At 46.6% G+C, this 20,757-nt stretch overlaps 1 protein-coding gene across 1 annotated transcript in view; it reads right to left on the reverse strand.

Moving 5' to 3' along the window:
• zeb1b (zinc finger E-box binding homeobox 1b) overlaps positions 1-20,757 on the reverse strand; it is a 49,818-nt gene that overhangs the window by 5,402 nt on the left and 23,659 nt on the right. The window contains exons 2-6 of the mRNA XM_031754828.2: positions 9,800-9,955; positions 4,196-4,357; positions 3,084-3,286; positions 2,713-2,818; positions 544-2,246 (exon numbers count right to left, since the gene is read on the reverse strand). Coding sequence (XP_031610688.1) covers positions 544-2,246; positions 2,713-2,818; positions 3,084-3,286; positions 4,196-4,357; positions 9,800-9,955 — 2,330 coding nt within the window. The remainder of the gene's footprint in view (positions 1-543; positions 2,247-2,712; positions 2,819-3,083; positions 3,287-4,195; positions 4,358-9,799; positions 9,956-20,757) is intronic.

The raw sequence follows: 20,757 nt of genomic DNA on the forward strand, positions 1-20,757 counted from the left end.
ATTGGAGGCAAACATGTTTTCTGATAACTCAGGAAACTAATTAAGGTCTTCTGTAAATGTTAGAATTAAAGTGTTAATTATGAAAAATATGCTTAAATGGGAGCTATTCTGCTGAATAAAGGGGTGGCACCGGGATTATTCTGAAGTGTAAATCATGCAAAGCTGCTCTGTGAGTAAAAACAAAGAGCTGGAAATGGGTGTAATAGGTCACCTTTTTAAGCTAGCGATTAAACGATAAGAGATGGGAAAATATGAAGCTACCACTAGCATCTTAGCTTAGAGTACCATAAAGCCTTGAAAGGGGCATGGCAGCTGGCCTGGCTCTATCAAAAGGTAACATAACCATTTTTGTCTCTTTGGCACGTAAATAAAAGGTAACAGTTAATTAGTGTGTCCTATTAGCGATGAGTCAGAACCTTTGTTTCACATATTTACATAAGCTAGCTGATGGCTAGCTAGCTTCATATTTAGTGTGCAAATATGAATAGCATCATTACATCAGCTCTGCTGCTAATAAAATGAGGGGACATAAGTGGTGCACACCTTGACTCCGTTGAGGTGGATGGTTTCGTGCGTCTCGGTCCCTGCGGGGCTATTTGCTGTAGTGGTATAGGTGTAAGCCAGCTGGGGGATCAAGATAGTCTGTTTGTTGTTGGTGGCTAGTGCTCTTAGGCATTGCATTGTGGTGACGATGTCGAGAGGTTTGGCACTTGGCTGGCTGGCGTACAGTGCGGTGGGGCAGGTGCCCATGGCTGAGAGTGGCAATGCCTCTTTCTTTGTGCAAGTTAAGTTTAGGGGTTCGTCCATGTTGGTGGAGCCAGAGGAAGGGGAGGGGTAAAGGCAGGTTTTATTGGCCGCTCTCTCTGCTTCATCTCTGGCTGGCTTCGGCAGCGACAGGTCTAGAGGTCCCTCGGCGCTCTGGGTTTTCTTCGCTGGGCCAGGACCTCCGGCTGTCAGATTTAGTGGTGAAGGGGAGGCCGGCGAGCTGTGAGCGCCGTTGATCTCTGCTGGGGTAGCTTCTGTTGGGCTGTCCTGGGTCACAGGAGGAATTGTAGTGGCTTTGTCCTTCCCTGGGACCAGAGACACCACACTGTTAGATTCACAAGTGTCCTCTTCCTCTGAGGGAGGTGTTGGGGCACCCAGAGATATCTGACCCTCCTGCATTTTGTCAAACCACTTCTTTACCACAGAGACCGGGAGGCTGACTGAGTCAGAGATCTTGGCCAGCTCGTCCTTGGTGGGCTCTGCGTTTAAGGCAAAGTAGGCCTTGAGCAGTGACAGGAGGTTCTTGGGCTGGCTGCAGAGTCCTCCGTCTGACAGCAGGGCAGCAACAGTAGAATCGGACATATCCAGGCCTGCGCCATTCAGTTTGAGACAATCCTTCTTGCAGTGCTTGAGGGCGTGGAGTGCATCCAGCCCACCGGGACAGTTGTCACACAGGAGACAAGTCTTAGTGGTCTTCTCCTCTTTTTCTTTTGCCTCATTGGCCCTGTTGCCTCTGATAGTCAAATCTTCTGGGAGTTTCTGGGACTTGAACGTGTTGGTGGTGGTTTGAGCTGGTGACAGAGGCTCTGGCTCTTTCTTTAGATTATGGGCTGTTAGCTGACCCTGGTTGGGGTCCAAATTGTAGTTGATAATGATTTTTGCATTTCCATCCTGACCCACTATCGGCAGACTGATGGCTGAGATGAGTTGCTGTTGTGGGGTGTGAAGTGTTCCAGTGGTTAGCCCCGAGTTCACCTGGCCTTTGGCATTGTTTTCTAGCACCTGACGGATGACGTTACCATCCACCGCAACTTTGAGCGCATTCTGCAGGTCTGCCAGGTTGATGCTGATGGGTGATACCAGCCCCACAGTGGGTAGGACCACAGCTTGCACTGTGCCCTGCAGAGGAGCTGCAGCACCTCCGCCGAAAACGCCGCCATTCATGGCGGTCACAGTTGGGGACGATATCACTGTTGGCTTGTACTCGAAGTCCACAGGTTCTGTCTTGATCTGGTTTAGGGGCAGTTGCTCCTGCAGGGGCTTGCTGTGCTCCAGCTTCTCCCTAATCTGAGTGCGGAGGACCGAGGGTGGCGTTGAAAGTCCTGGCGACTGACCCTGGCTCTGGGTTTTGGTGTTCCCTAGGCGTGATCTGCCGTTAACTGAGATGACGCTGATGCACTTCTTACTGCTGATGTGGGAGCTATATGAGCCCGAGTGGGAGAAGCGCTTCTTGCAGTTGGAGCACTCATAGGGTTTCTCTCCTGGATAAAACCACAATGTGTACAAGGGAGAGAAAGAAAGGGTGGTTGGGGGCGGGAGAAACAAATTTCCATTAGTGAATGAAGCTAAATGAGCAAGCTAGGCTATGAGCAGCACGACAGGAAAAAGCTCTAATGCATTTCAATGATGCTTAAACGCTGATGTAATAGCACCAGTGGGAAATGCCCTTCTCTAATTGCTGTCCCATAATGCCAAAAGAAACACAATTATTGCACATTAAGGAAGAGCACACAATGGACCGAAACACGATGAAGGATATCTAAATATGGGGAATTGGCTGAAACAGAAATAAAACATAAATATTGCTTCAGAGGAGACTCAAACATCTGTGGCCAACAGAGACTCGCGAGGCGTACGCCCGCCCCACTCACGTCCAAGCACACGCCCATCCACAAACACACACGCATACACAATACGCTGCCATGGAGACAGGGGTTGTCCACTCACCGCTGTGAATGCGTAGGTGCTCCTTCAGATGGTGCTTGTATTTAAATGCTTTGCCACATTCAGTGCACTTGAATTTACGATTGCCTCCCGACTGTGTTATGTGTCTCTGTCAGGAGAGGGGAGAGGGGTGAGGCAGTGAGATATACAGTGGAAACGCAACCTTTGAACTGCGACTAATTCATGTCATTAATCAATGGAGGGCAAAAGTTCTTGTTTATTCATCCTGTTTGGAAGCTGCTAAGGAAACTAAGCTATGATAAGCAGGGTCGATTTGAACAATCACTACAGCGTTGTGCAAGCAGGTGTGCTACTGGAACAAATCATCTCTAATCGTTCTGTGAAAAAGAAAAGTGTCAGAAGTCAGTTTCTACCTGATCTCGTCCGCTCTTGTGGACCGTCATGTGCCTCTCCAGCTGGGCGCGGTAGGCAAAGCTGTAGTTGCACTCGGGGCAGCTGAAGCTTTCCTCCGTCTTCTCGTGCCGGTACTTGATGTGCTCCTTCAGAGAGCTGTAGCGCTTGTAGCCCCGTGCACAGTATGGACAGGTGAGCAGCTGAGAGAACGAATCCGGAGTTCCTAGTGGAAAAGAAGGGCAGAGAGTGAGCAGGGGAAAGAAGAAGGGGTTAAAAACTCCTGATGTTACACGTGGCCTGCCACAGTGCGACTCCTGTGCTATTTAACCAATCCCTGAGGGATCCTCCCCCACAGGTAAACAGGACACAGGTACCCAAATGGATGATTAATCATCTATCCAAATGCCTGCCTGTCTCTGTAAATAAAACATATGTATACGACTACATTTTGAGACTTCATTTGCATTTCAGAAGCACTTGCAGCTTTCACTCCCTTCATATCTCATGATCCGATGTCCTGTTGCGCATTTGAAGCATTTCAAAAAACACCCACGCACGTGGGGAAAAGTGAGCTTGGTAAACAACAGCCGCCCGTCTGGATCCGAGCTGGTTAACACAGGGTCTCAGTTGGCCAGCTCCCACACAGGTAAAACATTACTTTGTTAACAGGTGATGTATTAAGTTTCCCCTGCGGGACAGGTGAGGGCCTCGGGATGGGAATGCACACACATTATCGCTCAGGTAGCTGTGAGTCAGAGCTCGCACAGACGTGACAAATTTACTCAGGTGTTGCTTTTTTCTCCTCCTCTCACTGTTCCTCCCTCCCTTCCTCCCTCTCACCTCCCTTTTTCTTTTTTTCCTCTCAGTGGTAGCAGGTAAAAGCCAAAAGCCCGGGAGTCATAAAGGCCCCAGTGTGCTGCACTTAACAAATAGCAGTGTGTGTAATGATGTCGGAAAGTGGCGCTAATGGGGTGGAGTTAACACCTGAGGTGATACAGGGAGCAGGTAGAGCTGTTTCCCCCCCGGCCCCCTGGGGCGAGTAATTACTGGGTGGGTTGCTGTAGCTTTGAGAGCTCAGAGGCTTTGAGATCTAAGATGAAAAGTGTGTTTTAGAGCATGCGATGCCCTGTACCATTCTCGTCGTGGATGCCGGTATCGGGAGTGCCCTGGCGCTGAGGCTCATCATCTGGGGCTTCCGGGTAGATGACGGCCGTGTCTCCCTGCTGGAGTATCTCCTCTACGAGGGCGTCTGTGCTCACATCATCCTCGCCATCCGAAACACAATCCTCCTTCACTGCGAGAGGACAAACATACAGTGATTACAGCCTCGACTGCAGAAATGTTATCCATTACCTCGTTATTTCGACACCATTTTTTCTATTGATGCACGCTGCACACATAAAACCTTAACCTTTGTATATGAGATGCAATAATCCATGGTGTCAAAAAGAGTGTCATGACTGAACTGAATCCCACAAGCCCGGAACGAGGCGTGCGGTGTCGAGGGGGAAAAACACAACATCCTGAATGCTGCACTTCACAATAGGATGAGAAACTAATTAACATCAAAGGCCAGAGGCTACTGTATGAACACCATGCTCTTTGTTAGAAGTGAATGGACAGCCTCTGTTCCCTATGTTAGGTAAGGTACTTGTTGAGACTGGACTGATAATTAGGTGATGAATCTTGTCCTGATGCATTGCAGCAGACAGACATTTCACGAGACCCAGCAGACACACACACACACACACACACACACACACACGGACGCACAAACACGGTGTTCTCTGAAGAGGCTTGGCCTTTAGACTGTGCTTAATATCCCAGCAAATGAGGTGCTGTATGTGGGAGCCGAGCGCCTTCCTTCTCCACATCACGTGAGCCTGACTAGCTAGTAACGAGCACTAATTACCAAGCTGCAGTTATAGGAAGTGTAACCTGAGGACAGACTTGGGGATGCATGAAAGCTTCCTTCCTTCTTTCTATCTCTGCTCTCGCAGCGCTTCCTGGAGCGGCTGCCGGAACCAGGTATAGCATGTCAGCTATTAAACACAAGCATTATTCCTCAATGGATATTATGGATATGTTAGCGTGTCTGTGTGTGTCATTACAGAGAATAATTGGAATAGTGAGCTATGAGCTAAAAGCAAAGTTAGCCTACTGCACTGGTGTTTACCAGGCAGATGTTTTATGGCTCGATTTAAGCTCTCCCCCTGCTTAGTGCAGATTTGAGGATTGTGTTTTGTGAATTGTGACAGTGCTGAACGACGGGACCAGCTGTTTTCTCCTCAGAGACGGGAACAGGTGTAGCACTTCATGACTCGCCAACGCACAGTGAATACCAGTGCTCTTACGCACAGCCTCACTCCAGCTTCCTCTGGTGCACCTTAACAAAGCTGTGAAACAATATGAGCGCGCTCATTTGTTGCTATGGTTATTAAAGACCGTTTGAAGAAAACCTCCCATCCTGGAATGAGCCCGTGAGAGATAACATGGAGAACGAGGCGGTCTGTTGATGAACGTGTGTGTGTGTGTGTGGAAAGCACAAGCCAGCAGCAGGTGCTGAGAAAGTCTAATCGAGGAATTCTCAGCCCACATTAGGGGGCTGAAAACCCCCTGAATATCACCCAGCTTTTCTCCCATGACCTCAGCAGCAACAGTAACACCCCGTAAGACATGTTTACCTCATTTTTCATAGCAGAAGAAATCATTTGGCATTTTGGGAAATGGCTTTCTGGCTAAGGTTTAGATGAGAAAATCAATATCTAGCATTTGCTCTGATGAGTTAAAAAAAAAAAAAACGGCCGTAGCAGAGGTAAGCTGAATTAACCACTCTGCCAGACATCTGAACCACATTCAGATTAGTTGAAAGAGTTAAAGGTGAAAAAACAGAGAGAAGAGATCCTTTTCCATCTAAATTTGGTCACAGAGTTGAATCCCATCCTTCACTGCTTAATCCAGTGAGCGTCAAGACAGTTGATCCTAACCAGGTGGACCAGTTTATCACACAGCTAACCCAGAGAGACACACAAATCATCAGCAGTCACATTCACACTTCTGCAAAGTCCGACGAGAGAATGCAGAGCATGAATAAATAACACAGGAACAACTGTGAGTATGTAGCAGACATGCCTCAAGTACATACACTGTACTTGCCATATATTCACAGTATGAAATCAGCCTGGTTTAAAAGTGACCAAGCATCCAATTCTGAGCAAGACGTGTGCAGAACACACCATGCTACAGGAAGATGAATCAATTATTTTATCTCCCACGATACATACTGGCCAATCCAGATATGAAGACAGGTCTGTTTTTAAAAAAACATAACACATGTTCATGGTAGGTGTGATCTAACTCCACACTGTGAAGTTACAGAAAAGGAAACTTATTTTTAGACGTGCTTTTCAATGATTTAAAAATATACCTCTCTACATTTCATGTTTTAAACTTATCTCGTCAACAATTTTTTTTGGGTGGGTGGTAATATTTTAATTTCTCTACTGGAGCTAATATGATCTAAACCCATCATTGGTTAAACATGGAACAGATCTGATGGGCAGATTTTATTTATTTCACTATTTCAGTGCTTGATAAAGGTCATGACAGGCTGAGCAAAATTAGCCCAGAAAACAGCTTCCATGCACATCTGCTGCTTGGTGAGCTGGCAGACACGAGAGTCGGTTGGAAGTGAAAGCTTCATATTTTAAAGTTATGCTGACGTGCAGAACATGTGTCACATGTGGCAAACTGATGATCCGACAGCAGATCAGCACTTTGCTACAGCAAGCTGGGTTTAGCTCCCATCTCACGCTTAAGGGCAGCATCCAAACACACCTTTAGGCTACCAAAATGTTAAGCGTGTGTGTGGAGTCCCAGTTGGGGGTGTGTGTTGAAAAGGTATGACGTGTTTCTCTCGGCTCTTTGTTAGGTACAGAGCCCGGCCAGAAGGGTTCGTGGGCTTTGCCGAGGCGGCTCCATGTTATCAGGCCGCTCCCCTGCTAAGAAACATCACACATAGGCCATTTATGTTGCTGACACAGGGATGTGAATGCACCTCTGCACAAGCAAGTTAAAAAAAGCTGCAGAAACTCGGCCCCCGTGAGGTTGTAGCAGGACGTTCTGTTGCAGCTCCCGCCTAAAAAACTATTTATTGCACGGTGTAACCCAACACATCTTAGAACAAAATCACCAGACCACCCACTCTCTCCTCTTCTCTTTCCCTCGCTCCCTTCTCTGTCCACATCTCTGCAACAAGATACAACGCTATCCCATGATGCATTTCCTGCCCTGGCCAACCTTTGCCCCTGCTGCTTCCTGTGGTCGTGCGTACAGACCCGTCTGCCGATTCTATCTCGGCTGGGCGATGCGTATCAGCAATCGGGATTCACACAGGCACTCGTTAGAAAAGATGTTCCACTTTATCTCCTGTCAGCAGGAGAAGGGATGTGAGGTATTTCCAAGTCTACAATGATTTGCTTATCCTTGGCTTAGTGCTATCAAACATTTGTGCTCTGAGTCTCTACTGAGCAATCTTTCCAACCTTCGGGGGTTTCTTCCTTTCCCGTGGCTCAGTTTTAACATCACATGATGTGAGGCACACGGGAACGCACTGTAGGTGTTGACGTGCGTTCACGAAGCCGCAGAGAACCACAAAATGGATTTTCAGCAAGCATCAAATATTGTCTCTGCATATTAGGCTAACAGTGAGGAAACAGGGAGAGCCTGGCAGCTTCAAAGCACAACATACAACTACCTATCTTGTAAAGACTGTGTTTCCCCAGCCTTTCACTGCAACCTCACCATATCAAAGCTCTCCAGCTCCGCCCTACCTATTCTCTGAGATGTAATCACACTCCTCGAGTCATTAAATGTAAAGCAGAGGCCCTCCCAGGTCACCGCTCTCTTTACCTTTCCCTCCTCAAGAGCTAGTCAGCCTGTCCTTAGAGGACAGCAGACTGCAGTTTACTGCAACAATACTGCGCTGCTCCACAATCATTTAGGAGTGAATGAGTAATGACAGTGAGCAGGGCGACCCATGATACCGTATAATCAAGAGGAATGATTCCCAAGGACAGAAATGGTGAGGGAATGGATGAGGAGGTAAAAAAAGGAAAGTAGGGATGGTGCAGAAAAACAACTTTTTTTTTTCAGTTTTGGAGCACAGCAGTCTCTGGAGAATGGGTGTCAAGGCTTTAATTTGAAGCAAACCGGGCTCTGCCGAGGAGAAGACTAGTGGGTGGTGGTCACTTTTTCAAGGCTTGCACCAGATACTCTGTTCTCAGGAGTGCAGGAGAGATGAAGGGATGAGAGCAAGGGTTTGTTTAAAGGACTGCGGCTTTCCCGTGTTTCATCAGTGCGATCCAGGGCGACAGCTAAGATGCTGCTTGATGTATGAGATGTGGGCTAGACAGAGCGTGTGTGTGTGTGTGTTTGTACATGACTGAAGGCAAAAGAAAATATGCCTGATCAGGCATAACTGTGGAGCGCGGCCAGCTCACTGAGCTGTTTCAGTGTAACTCATGCTTTTGAAGTGTTTAATGTTCACAAGCCCGGGCCAAGACCAATGACATTATTCTTCCTCCAACTTTCCCTTGATGCGAGGAGCTACAGCTGGAGAGCGGCGATGAGAATGACACCATCGTCTGGGGAATAGGTGGCTGCGGCATGCACAGGTCTGTGGTGTGACTGCATTTGTCTGTGTGACCGAAACCGCACAACAGAAACTGAAGGCTGCTCACTGCAAAGGAATTAAAATACATTTTTTTTTTAAAAATCCCTCCGCAGACTGAAAGTGATATGTTACTGGACATTTTCACTGAAGCCTCCTTTCTGTTTCACACATCACAGCCCAAAATGACCAAGTAGCACAACAGGCTAAAACGCTGAATATCTCATTACCTTCAGTTCTTGGCACAAGCCTGAAGCTCACAGCGCTACAAGTGCGAATACAGATTTATGTGCGCATGCAGTGTGAGGTCAGCAGCACAGAGGCCTTGAGCCCAGGTTGAAACACCAACGTCCTTCAGCACCTGCAATTGTTGTTTAGTGTGGGTAGGGAGGGGGGTGCTGTGACGTCAGCCCCTTCCTGTGGCGGTGAGCTGCCTCTGATGTCACTTCCACGTGCTTTGAGGTAAAAAGAAGTTCACGGAGGCCCCGCCAATGCCCACCAGTGCCATAAAGCACTCCACTGACTCGGTGGGCCACAAGGTTATTTTTTTTCTGCTTGAAGGTCTCTCCCTCTGTTGGCATTGTCTTTGTTTAATATCATGCTTCCTGCCATAGCTGGATGTAGTACCTGTTTCCTCACACTCTGTTTCACAATGAGACAAAGCCTGGTACTTAACTGTGTGCAGATGTCAGCGAGGCCTTTCTTAACTTAGCCTATGGTCCATTTGCTGAGGTTAAAACAACAGCAAATGCATAAACAACCCCCCAAAAACAAAAAGCTTTTTCAGAAATAAGTGTGGCATGAACACCAGGAGAAATGATAAAAATATAAATGTTCTGATAGTTGTTCATCTTCAAATACTGAACAAACCAGCATTTGTCTAAAGACAGGTGTAGCAAATATTAAATCATGTTACATTTGAATCTCAAAGCAGAAAATCAGATTAAGTGAGCACTCGTGTGGAACTTTTTCCTGGTGTAAAAACATCAACTGTGTTTCAGAAAGAGGCCGAGATAGCTGGTAGGCCTGCTTCACAACAACTGACAACACACTGCGCATCCTCACCTCGGTCCCAGCAGTGCTCCCTGGGGTGCTCATCTTCTGGCAGGGTGCTTTCGCAGTCGGCCCCGTCCGCCAGGCTGCCTTCCTCCTCCACGATGTGAAGCTTGTCCTCGTCATCCGAGTCTGAGCCGGCTTCCACCACATTATTGTAGTTAGTCACTGGAAGAAGAAACAAGGGAAAACATCAGAATGACTGGGGTGTATGTTTTTGAGAAGCTGTTGGAGCGGTACGGAGATAATTGGAGATAAATGTTTGTTAATTGAACGGGTAACTTTGGGATCCAAACCCACAGCAGTATCACTTGTCATAGGCGGATTATTCCTAAAACACTCCCTCTGTTCACTGAGTGAGTGAGCAGCGAGGCTTCAAACAGCGACAGAAAGCAACGGTTCACACTGTGAGAGGATGAATGTGAAGACCCCTTCTGCTATTGTGAGTTTGTTGTGGCTGTCACAGTCTTAAAACTTCCAGTATGTGCTGCTGACTGACTCCTAAGACCACAAAAAATGTATCCACAACAATCCTAGAAGCTGCACACATTTGGCATTTGTATTTTTTATATTAACGTAATAAGAGGTGTGCTGTATGTGCGTTGTGTTTACGAGCGCTGAATGTGCAAGGAGCCAGCGAGGTTAAATATATGTACTATGTCATTTAAATGTCAAAACTATTAAAGGGAATGGCTGAAGGAGGAGCAGGAGGAGGAGGGGGCAGGGAGTGGAAGCACCAGTTAAATAAACCCAACCCAATAACCCAGGCTAAATAGATTAGATGAAACTTAAAATGACCCCTACGGGGTTTAAGCCTCAGAGAATAAAACCACATGGAGTGAACGAGGGGCTGTTAAAAATAATGCCGGAGACGTATTTGATGCTCGTTGCAGTAAAATGTGAGCAATCTGAATCCAACAGTGAAGACAAACTTCTAACAACAGGCTCTGTGCAGCAGAGGAACAGAGAACATTCACACTTGCACACACACGCACACTGAAGCAGTGTGTGAGATCATTAGATTTCGTGCTGAAGTGGTGTGTGTGCTGTGTGGGAGTTGGTGTGACCTGGTCGGACTGAAGGAGCCAGGAGACATCGAGACAGCCAGCCTACAGAGAGGGTTATTACGGGGAGTAAATTTTCCTGACCGACTGTCTGTTTCACATTTGTGTGTGTGTGTGCGAGCGCTAGCTGTGTGCTCCCGTGTCTTCTTTTCATTTCCACCATCTCTCAATTCCACCTGTGCTACTTCCACCCACTCTCCGTCCATTTCTCCCCTCCCCTCCTCCTCCATCCCTCTGTTCCGCAGAGAGAGCTACAGATCCTCTTGGAGGCCAAATCAATTCTCCAGCGAGAGCAGCCCCGTCAGCAGAGGGCCCGGGCTGCGGCGCTCAAACTAGCTCTCCGGCTACTTTATCTCACATCACATCACATTAGGCAATCGACATCAGTGCTGGTTTTTAAATCCAGATTGAAAACGCATTTTTATTCACTGGCTTTTGACTCAGTGGTTGACTGACTTGTATTTACTTATATTTTATTGTTTTTGCTATGTTTATTATGTTTATTATTTTTATCGTATTTATTATTCTTATGGTATCTATTATGTTTCTATTGTTCAGCACTTTGGTCAGCCTTGTGTGTTTTTAAAGTGCTATATAAATAAACGATGATGATGATGATGATGATGATCACACAACGCGCTCTATCACACACGCACACACCACCTGCATTCACTCACAGAATATGCACTGTGAGTACAAAGCACCTGAACAGTTTTTTCCCTTCACTCTCCCCATCCCCACTCGCCCACCTCTTTCTGAAGTGGCTGCAAATTTGTCAGGAGGAGGCGTATCCGGGAGAATCGTGAGCCTGTTTCAATCAATGAGAATTGTTTCAGCGAGGTCGCTCTCCTTCTGTCTTTTGCGTCGTGTGGGTCATTTACGACTGGTTCGTATTCACACGGACTCAGTAATTGTGCAAAAGGCCGAGGGGGGCGGCGAGGTATGAAAGGCGGTTGAGGAGGGAGGGAGAGGCGCTGTTATTCTGCGAGTCGTTGCGCGGGGTCATCGCAGTTGTGCCGCAGCTGTGAAATCCAAATGGGGTTCATCAGGAGAACTATTTCACTCACAACCTCTTTCTCTGAGAAAAAGAGTAGGTTCTCTTTTTCTTCACCGTGATGTGAGCGCCACACTCAAGAGATACATTCAGCAGGGTGTTGCACATCCTTTGGCTCCGCTATCCAGGATACATCCTGCAATCTATTTAAAGACCTTGACAGGCAAGAACAATTGAAGCCACAAAGCTGGGATCCCATTCAAATAAAGCTATAATTAATTAGCTTGATTTAGCGTTGCTATGTGTGAACTGCTCTGCATCGGTTCTTCTTGCTTGTCTGCCTAACAATGCCAAACTCTCTCTCTGCTGTAAGAGCGACCCAGCCGGGGATTGTCCGCTCAGGGTGCAGCACTTCATTGTGAAACAGAAGCTGCTTTGGGATGAGTCTGAGAGGCTGTGGGGCCACAGCCACTCAGGTGTGGAGCTGAGGTCAGCGATTACAAAGCCAACGCGCTCTGCCAGGCAGTGTCAAAAGAAAATGATCAACTATAAAGCTGTAGAGAGAAAATCAATGTGCTGGCGTGTGCAGATGGGGAGGTGGCAGCGAGCAGGACAATAAAAGCAGCAAAGTACAGCAAATGGGGTGAGAGATAGAAGTAGTGGATTGCGGGTGCTCGTGTGTGTGTGTGTGTGTGAGAAGGGGTGAACAGACAGGGCCCTTCCTGTGCCAAACGGTTGGCGGTGTTGAAACAAAAGTGTGTGTTCCAACAGGAGATGTAACACCTAGCATCAACAAAGGCTGCGGTCCCTTCTGGCTGACCAGGCTGAGCGTTTGGACAGCTGGCTTCATTAGCGCTAGCATGCTAGCACACAACAGGAGGATGACTCCTACGCATCTGAGAGAGAAAAAGTGCCGGTAGGTGGAGGAGGTGAGGAGCTTTACTTCTTCAAGTTTACTTATTCTAGGTTTCAATGTGTGGAACACCTGAGAAAATAACAGCCTTTAAGCGCGGCTTAGGCCTGAAGATGCACCAGAACTCCTCCGTGTGGATCACAGCACTCCATGATACCTCGCGTCTCCTGCAAAAAGCTCTCTTTAACTGCAGATGCATGCTGTCACTGAATGCTTTAGTAAAAGACTAAAGCCACAGTTGCTCGAGTTTCTCCACCCTCGCCATCACTCGCCACCCTCCTTCCCCATTTGCAAAGTTCCCAGAGTCTTTTGAAAGACAGTGCCAGGCAGTCTGTGTCAGCCACACTTAAATAAGCCTGCCTGAGAGAGGGGCCTGTCTTGTTATGACACCTGCCAGGCTGTATCAATTACTGGCAAAGGACCGATGACTGGGTGGGTTACTCCCAAAACAGGTCCGGCATTACTCTGTTGGATCACCTTGGCAGACGTGTCGTCACTGATCTGTCAGCGGCACGGAACACCGAGTGCCATGTGTCCCCGAATGCAGGTTCACTTTTGTTGGTCCTGCACGAGTACTTAGTGTCCTGTAATTGTGTAAACACACCGGCTCTTATTCTAAGCTCTCGCTATTTAAACCTGGCCTGATTGATGAACAAGGGGGAGGAGTGCTTGGTGCAGTTTATGCTCTGCCACACTGAGGTGTGTCAGAAAGGAATGGCACTATCTCAGCTCAGCCTTGTTGTCTCTGTGCTCTGGGGCCCTGAAGGTGTGAGTGACTGGCTTAAAAAGTGAGCTTTGGATTTGGACACAGTGACACAGATAGCCTTTGAACAAACATTCATTAACTACGAGGATATCCGTAAGGAACCTATAACTCATCGTTGCTGACTGACAGCCCCATGTACTAGAACGTGTAGGAGCTATGTCTGGAATGTCCAACCAAAACACTTTTCTCAGAGTTTGTCTCTTAAAGAGACAGATCAAAGGGTGTGTTCTCTCGCTGCTGCTAATTTCAGTCAACTGACTGACACGTATTGTGAGGTCTGCTGTAGTTCTGCTCACGATTAGACAGATTGACTCACAGCGAGCACCGGCAACGCTTTGTCTGCCCTTCTACCTCTCTTCTATCTCTATATTTAGCTTTGGTACAGGCTCCCTCATTGAGGTACGCCACTTATCTCATTTGGAGCTCAGGGCCAGGCAGGCAGCGGTGAAACTACCACAGGCATCCTCAAAGAGGACAGACTCTGCCGTCACAGAGTCTGCCCTTGCGGCTCTGCAATGCCATTTTCTCAGGGAAGGCAACCACTACAAAAAAAACCCCCAGCTCGAACCAAAGTAAAACAAAGCCGTGCCATTCAAAACCTCAAGTATGCCGTCTCAAGGTGAGGCGCCTCATTCAGCGCTGAGGTAAACGCTGCTGGTTTTGTTAAAACAACAGCCGTCCTCCCACAGAGTCAGGAAGGTCAACTCAAGTGGCGATAACAAAACAAAAGAATTGGGGATTTTTATGGTAAGCTTGCTCACAGGCTGCTGCTTCAGCCCTGCTAAACAGTTCAGGTCGACAGAGGCTGACCTGAACTGCTTGGTTTGAGAGATATAACTGTGAATAACACATAACAGGATCCCTTCGCGCCAATTAGTTAGCTGTAGAGGACGCTTAAGTCTCAGAAGACTGTTTTTCCCAGCAAGTTTGCGACTGGCTTGTTCCTCCACAGATGCAGCACAATATGCAGCTCCAAAAACTCCCCAAATGACTCTTACTCACTGTTCCAAGCAAGGCTGGGAAGGCCAAAAAAACAGAAGCACTAGTACAGGCCAAAGTTAAGAATAGCAGTCCTGAGAATTAGTCACTTTTAACGCAGTTATGTATTTACTTGCTACGAGAGCTAGAAATGAAAAATATTCCCGTACATTAACACATATGAGACTGCAGCATCTGTCAAAGCACTCCAACAACTTGTGGAGCAGAGCGCTTCACTGGAATCACTTTAGAGGTGAGATGGAAGACAATGGGCTTTTGTCTTCCTAATGACACTGATCAAGGTTTTAGCACGTGAGCTAATGAGCCTCTGCTGGTCACTCGTCTCCCATCTGATGAGCACTTTCCATGATAACACTAAGCCTAATGGAGGCTATTGTTCTCTTAATCTGCATGATGATACTTGGAGGTGTAAAGGTGGGTGTTAATGAGTGTAAAGCAAAGCAAAAAAAAAAGGGGGCCTTGCTTGTTAGGTCACATGTTTTTATTATTAGTCAGAGTTAGTCCTAATAACTCCCCAGATAAGTGTACGCGTACTGAGGGGGAATCGGAGGCTGGTAAGGGTACGAACCAGAGCGGCTGGTGATGGTATTTCTCTGCAGGGCTAATGATGAACCACACACATTCACTGCACTGGGTGTCCACAGTGAGTTGCTGCTTCTGGCTTCTCTTAGCTCTTCTAAATAAGGCCAGGTGGGCTGGTAGGAACCAGAGGGTGTCTTCACACCACACACACACACAATCCACAGCATGCCCTGCCACCAAGTTTACATTAGTCCTCCAGCTCATGTTTATGTTGGAGGTGAGAAGGCCCCATCGAAGGTAATAATACTTGTACACCTAATTGAGAGAGTGTGTTCTGAATGTAGCAGTTAAAAAATCTGCCTTGTTTATTGAAGGATTTTAATAATTACGAGTGACTGTAACTGATACATTTACATAACATAGACTAGAGATGGACCGATCCGATATTAGGTATCGGTATCGGTCCGATACTGACGTAAATTACTGGATCGGATATCGGCGAGAAATAAAAAATGTAATCCGATCCATTAAATATCAAAAAAGCACCTCACAAAACTTGCGACATGGCGCAACTCGGCTCATAACCATAGCACATCGGAGCAGCATGCATCACGTGATAGAGCGGCTGTGTTTATTTGTAGCCTCACTAGCAATCCAGCATTTCATCTCCGAGGAAGTTATCCCAGAGAGAGGTAAAGCAAGTGTGTAAGTTCATCTCTGAATGTTTGTAAAGCGTACCTACGTTAAGCTTAACCACCGATATATGGAGCGACTGCCTCTTCTCTCTCTCCCTCTCCTGCCGCTACTTCATGAAACTCCTTAATGATCAGCTGATCGGCTTTTCTGTCGCGAGTCCGTCTCTCTTGTTTGTTTTTGGCCCACTTTGCACCACAAGGAGGAAAACAGCAGCTGAACAACAGCAGAACGTTTAAGCTTGATAAGCTGTCGTTAGAATTTATTTAATATTACTTTCTACACCAGGATCCTTTTCTACGTAGCTGACGGCTGGTAACTGTGCAGGGGCGGATCTAGCAACGTTTAGCCAGGGGGCCGATAGGGCATGAACAGGAAAAGGGGCACAAAGACATACTTTTCTTTCTTATTCTCATTTAAAATGTCTAGCTTTTAATAAATAATTGTCTGAATCTTACACCCAAAGTTTTAATCTGATGTAAAATGTATAGAAGTCCAGTACTGTATATAGTAACTGTTAAGTCTAATATACCCTAGTAAGCTATAGTACTTTTTCCTTTGGGAAGATACCATCTGTCAATTCTGCAATTCTGTAGTAGAAAGATGTTGAATCTATTTAATTATTCTTGAAAAATAATTTATTTCTGTGCATTTTTTTTCACACTGCATCAAATTAAAGTTGATTATGTCGATTAAGCATCATGAGATGGAGAGTGGGCGGTGGTTCCCTATTTTCTTTTGCTGGGAGTTTGCAACCCTATTAGTTAGGTTGCTTAATATTTCTGCTAAGTACTCTTTAAAATACCAGAATAGGGAGGATGGAGTAGGTTTAAGTTTATTAGATTGATCAATATTGATGAACTATGAAATATTTTGGGTGCAGTGTATTTTTTACATACAGGTATAACAGAATAGCTTTAGTGTTGTTGTTTATTTAAACTTGAGTATGAACTTATACAAAATGCAGCAAGATATTAAAAAAACAGTTTTATTGATTAAAAAACACACTATATCGGATTAATATCGGTATCGGCAGATATCCAAATTTATGATATCGGTATCGGTATCGGACATAAAAAAGTGGTATCGTGCCATCTCTAACATAGACACCCCCCCCCAAAAACCCCCCAAAATTAATTTAAAAAAAAAGAAGAACAAGAAGCAAACCTCATGCTTTGCTACCCACTTCCAGTATCTCTAAAGCCTCCCTCTGTCCATCAGTGAAGAGGCCTGTTCTCAAACACTCAGCAGGTCTGTGGTGAGAAAATGCAAACTCCTGCAACCGGTCCAGCCATACACAGCACAGGCAGGTGACAGGGAGGCAGTGATGTAGGAGTTGGGTAAGTGTGAGGTGGTGCGGGGGGGGGGGGGACACAGAGGTGAGGAGAGGAAACATCTGCTGTAGATTCTGGTAAAACCTGCAGTCACGCTTCCAGCAACCACCTTCCTTCTGTTTCTCTTTTACCTCTTCACGGTTGATCCGTCACTGTTTTTTCTTTCTTCCTCCTTTTTTCAACCACCAGGCCAACAAAACTATTTTACCTGAGTGACGCAATTTTATTACTCCTCACTTCTGACTGCATTGGAAAGCACCCCCACACGAAAAAACACTGCACCAAAAAGAGCAACACAAATATTTAGCCAGCACAGAAAACCTTTGGCGCACACCTGGGTAAACAGTTGTTTTCCTTCTGTTAACAGCCACTCTAACTTTAAGCGGCAGACAACTGAGCACAAACCTGGGTTAACGTTGCGTTAGCCTTCGTCAAATCTCATTTGGTCGTCGCAGGCAGAATGAAACGTCCCCGTCACCTCTGCTGTCAGACTCCATTCAGCCTGCATGTACAGACTGATGAGTTTGGAAAGCTGCACAGCACTATATTGGTGTTCTTCTCCTTTCATTTTGCCAATTTGTATGTCTGGGCTTGACATTTGGAGTGGAGGCTCTGTGTGGATATTATTAGAGCGGCCGCCTGAAGGTATTCAGCCTGTTTAAATGTAGTCAGCTACATCAGGAGCATCAAACTTCATTACATGGCTTGTTTCCTTTTTCTCCAGCCACTTCAGCATTAACGGCAGTAGCGTGGCCGGGTCAGCAAATGCTGTTTGAGCAAACACAAGTGAAATTAAGGTGGGATGTGTGCAAACTGGACTATTTATTTGTCATCAACAAGTGGGAGAATTACATCTAAATGCTGGAATTGTACAAACTTAACTGTTCTTACTTAAAAATGTAAAGACTGAAAATGTTTGAATATGGAAATTTGGATGGGGAAGAGAGAAGCAAGACCCCCAGTGCTAAAGAGAGCAGGCATCAGTAAAACAGATAGCACACTGGGGTAGAGATGGGTTGCAATGCAGCTTGCAGAAATAAAGCAATTGTGAACACGCCATATGAGTATAGCCAGTTGGATGTGTAGATGTATATAAGCTGAGCCATTGGGTGTGCGAGGTATTTTTTTAGTTTCCTGACTGTGGAAATATATTACCTTACTTTCTACTTACATTTTCTTAATATTTCTTCCCATCTAAGCAAAAATAGAATTTATGTTTGAGTGAATTTTTCCTACAAACTTTGTGATCTTCCTTTGGGAGAACGCCAAAACCTCCTTTTTGGGGGGGAGGGGGATTTTTTTTTGCAACTGCAAAACTGTGGCCTAACAGCTTGGCAAAAGCGCACTGAGGTGTGTGTTTAAATATATGCAATGAGCAGGGATGATGTTATCCAACCTGGTTGTGTAGTGCAGGCCTATATTAGGTTAGTGTAGCACAGGGCTGTTGCATTTTAGGAGCAGGTGACTGGACATTCCTGCCTGTATTAGGCTTGACAGTTTACTGTGGGGGAGTGCAGAGCACGGAGAATTACACTGGCCTCTGAAGAGGGAGGCAAGGAGGGCGGGAGGGAAGGAGGGAGGAGTGTGGTCAAACAATTCCCTAACTGAAAAAACCTCATTAAATCTTGCTTACCTGTAAGCGTACCTTACTGCACAGACTCATCACTGCTAACATCAGTTCATTAAACACGAATGAACATTCAGCCATCAGCGCTGCCACGTTTACACTGTTCAATTCTTCACTGTGGCCGAGAATGCGTTTACAATGTAGATTAATACCGAGAAGGCCAGTCGGCAGCGAGAGATGTGCACGCACAACAGAAAGAGGGCAGAAGAGGTAAACAGAGGGGAATGGTGGCAAAGTGGGAGGACAGGAACTGCTAATGGCTTAAAAAGACAAAGCTGGGCTGTCACATATGATGCTCAACTGAACTGATGGCTGCTCCGGGGAGGGAGTGACACAAACTGTCTGACAGACTGGCATGAAAAACAGAGAGAGGAAACAGAGGGCTGCAAGAAGAAGGCATGAAGGAGGAAAATTATGTGAATAATAATAATTTAAAAAATGAAATCAAGACAACCAGGGAGTGGCAGGAAGAAAGAGGGTTAACCCAAAAGAGCGAGGGCAAGGGACAACATTTGGTTGGTGCATGAGTGCCTCGGTAAAGGTCAGGTGTTGACGCTGCGGCTCTGCCTGACAGATGTCTCATCGAGGGGACAGGCTGCAGGGCAACAGGCAGCACACATGGACACATTTGCGCACATTTGTACACACATTCATGGACAGGTGGAAGTGCAGAAATAACCCAGAAGTTCCCTTTTGCTCATTGGTTGCATCTAATTTTACAACATTTGCAAGTTCCCCATTTATAGCGATCAGCAGGTCGACACACCTCAGTTAGGCCTCGGTCCAGATCCGTGTTGACAACCTACTGTGGCTTCACTAATAGCGACACTAACACGCAGAAGCGCTGTGCGAGCTCTTCCTTTTTGATGAAAACCCTCCTCTGTGTAGCATTTCGACAGCAGCTAACTACTCTCCCGTTTCCAGAATGTCATCTCTGTCACAAGATTCCAGAGGCCAAACGTCCTGCGCAACCCCCGACACACACGGCGTGCAATCAAACGCATCGCCCGAGGCCACCACGCAGTTGTCACAGTGGTTTCTTCTTATTTGCGTGAAGCACGGAGAGAAAGGGGTTAACGCCATAAACTTGCATCCACAAACGCTCTTTTGTCACCTCACTCCTCCGCTAACAACCCCCACTCCCTTCACCACTGTCCTTTCCTTTCTCCCCAGGCAAAATGGCCTTTCCCTCTGTGATCAGGAAGGGTTAGTCCCCCCCTACAACACCAGCCCCTGGGGCGAACAGAGCTGAAGAGCAGTCAAGCAGTAGCACTCACACCATTACCCTGCTGTTAGATGAACACAAGGGTGGACTACAGACGGCCTGTTGGATGGACAGCTACAAAAATCTGTCTTGTTAAACCAGGCGAGAAGGAATGTGTACATGTGTGTATACATGATGCAAGACCTCAACTAAACGGTGTATGTGTGTGTGGAGTGGGGTCACATTATTCCACAGTGCTGCTTAACACTCACTCCCTTCAGCTGTACTTTGTGTAACTAATACATAAGCTATGATGAGTAGAACAGGGGCGGACAGATGAAAAATGGCAGGCCGAGTGAGCAGCGTCACTGTTAATGCACCCTCTGGATGTGGCGCTCTATAGTGAAATGGCTGAGGCAGCAGGTAAGCACAGGTTCATCATGAAGTGATACATTGACGGGCCCTCTTTTGTCCATTATGTTCTCCGGCGCATGGGCGTGTGTCTGGGTGCCACCGGCCCGGGGAGACCATTAGTTCCCCGTGTCAGAATTTGGAGGGGAGTATCGACAGTGCGGCTGGGTTAATCGATATTGGCAAATCTCTCACTCCTCTCTGCCATCTATGCTAACGGGCCTCCAGCGAGTCAAACACAGCTTCTGTGTACTCCTGCTATTACGCCCTGCTTTGTTTCTTCCAGCTTTGTAAACAGGAGAAAAATGAACCGTTGCTTTTGAGGAAGGGGAACACGTGTGGAATGGATTCGAAAAGTGCGACTAATGCGACTGCCAACCAAACAATGCAGTCACTCTGTGCGAGTCACATGCAGCTGTCTTGTCCTTCATTCAGCTTAGTCA

Source organism: Oreochromis aureus, linkage group 9, assembly GCF_013358895.1.
Source record: "Oreochromis aureus strain Israel breed Guangdong linkage group 9, ZZ_aureus, whole genome shotgun sequence".
Lineage (NCBI taxonomy): Eukaryota > Metazoa > Chordata > Actinopteri > Cichliformes > Cichlidae > Oreochromis > Oreochromis aureus.